Here is a 3770-nt window from a genome sequence, read left to right on the forward strand (position 1 = left end):
TGTACTGTCTTTATAACACATTATATTAGATGGGGGTTTTATTTGGGGGGGGGGGGGATATATATATATATTTCTGGAAATTTAAAACTTTTGGGTCTCCGTAGTACCCAGATCGACAGCTGATTTGTTGAGTGAAATAAAATAAGGCTTAAAATGTGCAATTTAATAACGTTCAAGAGGGAAAAAAATATTTGGGTTATTTTGTAAAGATTGTATTACTTCTTGGAATGCAGCAATACAATCTTATACTGCTTGTACAACAGCAGTCCAAAAGATGAGGGGAGTGTACATGTTTTAGGCATTAGGCACAGACAGGGAGTGTGTAAATTAAGCTCGTATTAGGCCTTTGTCAAAGTGCTGACTGAAAACAATTTCAGATTGGAAAAGCTGGACTCAAATCAAAATCCTATAGTCTCTAAGCAAACCATTTCCGAAGAGAGAGAAAAAAACCCGCTGACAATGCAGCACCCAGCGATCTGTCCGGGCCTGTTCTAGTCAGAAGCGTTGTTGCTTTTTAAACTATTTATGACTGACATCCAGTCTTCTGTTCTACCGCTGCACACCTAGCGTGCCACCACCTTGTTTCTCAGAGGGACGCCACGTTCAGGTGCATTATTTTCTCTCTCACCCGATGGACAACACTTGACGGGTTTACGGTTGCACCAAACTCTACTCGATCGCATAAGCGCTTCAGCAAAGCTCGTGAAATGATTTTATAACCCAACCGTGGTTTTAAACGTCTCTCTTAACTATATGCCGGACTTATCTGTGGTGTTCTTTGGTCCTCATAGAGCAACATTTAAACGCGCAGGCTTTTTAGTTTTCTGTCGTTCACCTCCGTTTGTGAGAACTTGTCTGGTGATTTTTGTCAACCTTCTCTCTCCTGTGCAGATGGGTAATTGCGAGAGCCTGGTGGGCGGAACAGGTGGTGGCATATTTCCAGTGTCTTCTCAATCAGAGCAGGGCTTGGCCTTCTCCCCTGCTGAATTCCTGGGAAGAAGCAGCATCGGTCCGCTGAGTGAAAGTGAAGAAGAAGAGGAGGATGAAGAAGAGTGCAAAAGAACTGTTTTAGCTGTTGGAAAAAATGTTATTTTTGAAAGAGACTGTACAGATTTGGACTTGAGCCTCATAGAAGAAAACTGACCATTATTTGGTGCTTACAGTAACTACTGCGTTCATAACCATGTAAAGCACACATGTTGGCTTCTGGCGGAGCCGTTTGGGAACAACCTACTCTTGCTGTCCTGAGTTAATGATTAAGAGCTAGGGAAGTTGGAGCCAATTTCCAGTTAGATTGCAGTGATTGTGTGTCGACTCACTTCTCAGACTTTCACACACAAAAAAACAAAACAAACAAAAAAAATGTTAGTGCCTGCCTGTTCGGCCCTACTTATGGGAAAAGCGCATGAGCAAAGAAGCAATTTTTCATGTGAGCAGCACACTTTTAACCATTTTGAATCAACATGAGTCTTAATGTTATTTCACCACATCTGAGACGTCTTTAACAGCCTGATTGCCGCTGTGTATGGAAGTGAACAAAAATGTTCCACTTGGATCTGAATGGTGCGCACAAGCTGTTTTAATGTTTCTATGTGCATAGAAAAAAAAAATCCATATCTTAATGCTCTCCTGTTTATTTAACAGGAAACATTCCAGAATCCACTGTACTTTTTTTTTTTTTATTCTCTGCTAAAATGCATTGGTTTTCAGCTTGTGCTCTTAAAATGTGTTTGCTATTTCAAAGGGAACTTTCTATTGTAATTGCTTAACTGATGAATAGGCAAACACCCCTCATCAAGAGTAATAATGATTATACTGTTAACTTAACCATGCCTTAAGCCAGGGGTGTCAAACTCCAGTCTGCAAGGCCCACTGTCCTGCAGTTTTTAGATGTGCCACAGGTACAAAATAGTTGAATGAAATGGCTTAATTGCCTCCTTCTAGGTTCTCCAGAGCCTTGCTAATTACCTAATTATTCTATTAAGGTGTGGCGCAGTAGAGGCACATCCAGAAGTTGCAGGGCAGTGGCCCTCCAGACCTGGAGTTTGACACCTGTGCCTTAAGCCTAAAATACAGAGTACTTGGTGCTCTGGACCCCTTTTTCTCACAGCCAGACACGTTTATGGTCTCTGTTTGCACTGATTTGGATATTTTTTGAATGCCTGGCACATAAACTACAATAGCTGACTGAATAACTGAATCAGTGCTGCAGATGGACTCCCTGTGGCACTCCGTAATGTACTGTACCGTGGTGAAAGTGAGTGCACGTTTCCCCACCGGTCCTGAGTGTATGTGACCAAGGCTTGGAGTAATGCAGATGATTTGGTGGCCTTTGAGAAATGACCTTTCATGTTTTCAGATGGGGGAAAAAAAACTCCTCTTGCACAATGTATGTATGAATAAAATTTAATAGTTTTTTTTTAAGTTTTTTTTTGTGCTTTTAGTTTTGTCTTCCAATCACAAGGAAAGACTAGAACGATATGATCATTTGTGCCATCTAGTGGCTAAATTAAGTCTAGTCCAGGGTCAGTCCTGCAACTTTTAGATGTGTCCCTTCCTTGTCCTACGTGCTTGAATTAAAAGGGGAAAAACTGCCTCACTACTAGTGTGCATCAGTGTGGCCCTACAGAGCTCTGCTGATGAGCTAAAATTGGATCCAGGTGTGCTGAAGCAGAAAGACTTCTAAAAGTTGCAGGAGAATGGCCCTTGATGAGTGAGGTTTGAGACCACCGCGGGTAAGTTTTTAGATGCATGAGTGTCTGAAGACGTGTTGCTTGTTTAAGTTAATTGAAACAGGATATTTACCTCAGTGGATAAAAAGGCCATGTTATCGACTGAGACCCTTATGGATTGATAAGATTCTTACTTGACAAAAAGTAACTGTTGCTTTTATTTAGATGAAATTTGTTATGCCTACTTCTACTACAATAGAATAGCTAAATATTAGCTTCCAAAACAGCTGAACTTGAGCGTATTGTAAAAAGGGAAATGTATGGTGTGTGGATGACCAAAGCAGTGTCATTCTGCTCTCCATAAAGAAAAAGAAAACTTTGGTCACTTCAGAAATTTCTATTGCATCCTCCATAAAGGACTTTTAAGCACAAGAATGGCATGGCAGAAAGACTTGAACGGTTTGGAAACCATAGCTTATAAAGTCCTTGGTACACTTTGATGCAGCAAACAAGCTATGCCAAGCATAAATACAGATGAGCATCAAGCAGCTTCAGTTTGTAGAGATGAGATTTAAAAAGATTTATTTTACAATCAGAGCAATATGAAATTACGGAGGCAGTTTTTTTTTTTAAGGAATGTAGCAATGGGCAAACCTTTTATTTCTGTGCCCAAGAGATTTAATGACTCATTTGTCTCAATCCACAGTTGTCTTGATGCCAGAAAAGCATGAAAAAGAAAAAAAAAACTCTTCACAGATGGATATATATTAAAAATTTTAAGGCAATGTTTTGCTTTGGCAACAAAACATTGGCTTCCTAAATCTAAATTAATATGTTAATTTCAATGACAAAAATATGTCAAAATGAATAACATTTTTAGTTGTTAGAGAAATTAAATCTATTGTTTATACTACAGTAGCTTTTTGCAGTAAACAAGAGGTAGGATACCCTGGACAGGCACACAAAGACCAAAAGGATACACGACCATTTATGCGCACATTCATATTTACAGGCAATTTGGGGTGCCTTCACACTGCTGCCTGAAGTGCCTCAATTCCGATTTTTTTTTTTTTTTTTTTTTTTTTTTTTTTTTTTTTT

The 3770-nt window shown here is 39.4% G+C and overlaps 2 protein-coding genes across 3 annotated transcripts in view; both read left to right on the top strand.

Moving 5' to 3' along the window:
- LOC106962570 (protein FAM53C-like) overlaps window positions 1–2363 on the top strand; it is an 8940-nt gene extending 6577 nt beyond the window's left edge. For both annotated transcript variants that reach the window (XM_015057050.1, XM_015057051.1), the window contains exon 5: window positions 892–2363. In XM_015057050.1, the coding sequence (XP_014912536.1) occupies window positions 892–1143 (252 nt within the window). In that variant the 3' untranslated portion in view covers window positions 1144–2363. The remainder of the gene's footprint in view (window positions 1–891) is intronic.
- Window positions 2364–2619: 256 nt separating this feature from the next.
- Window positions 2620–3770, top strand: part of ctbp1l (C-terminal binding protein 1-like) — a 20061-nt gene continuing 18910 nt past the window's right edge. Inside the window, exon 1 of the mRNA XM_015057047.1 lies at window positions 2620–2735. The gene's annotated coding sequence lies outside the window, so the exon portion shown is untranslated. The remainder of the gene's footprint in view (window positions 2736–3770) is intronic.

This window comes from Poecilia latipinna, unplaced genomic scaffold (genome assembly GCF_001443285.1).
Source record: "Poecilia latipinna isolate Pla-1442-1.1 unplaced genomic scaffold, P_latipinna-1.0 Scaffold1432, whole genome shotgun sequence".
NCBI lineage: Eukaryota > Metazoa > Chordata > Actinopteri > Cyprinodontiformes > Poeciliidae > Poecilia > Poecilia latipinna.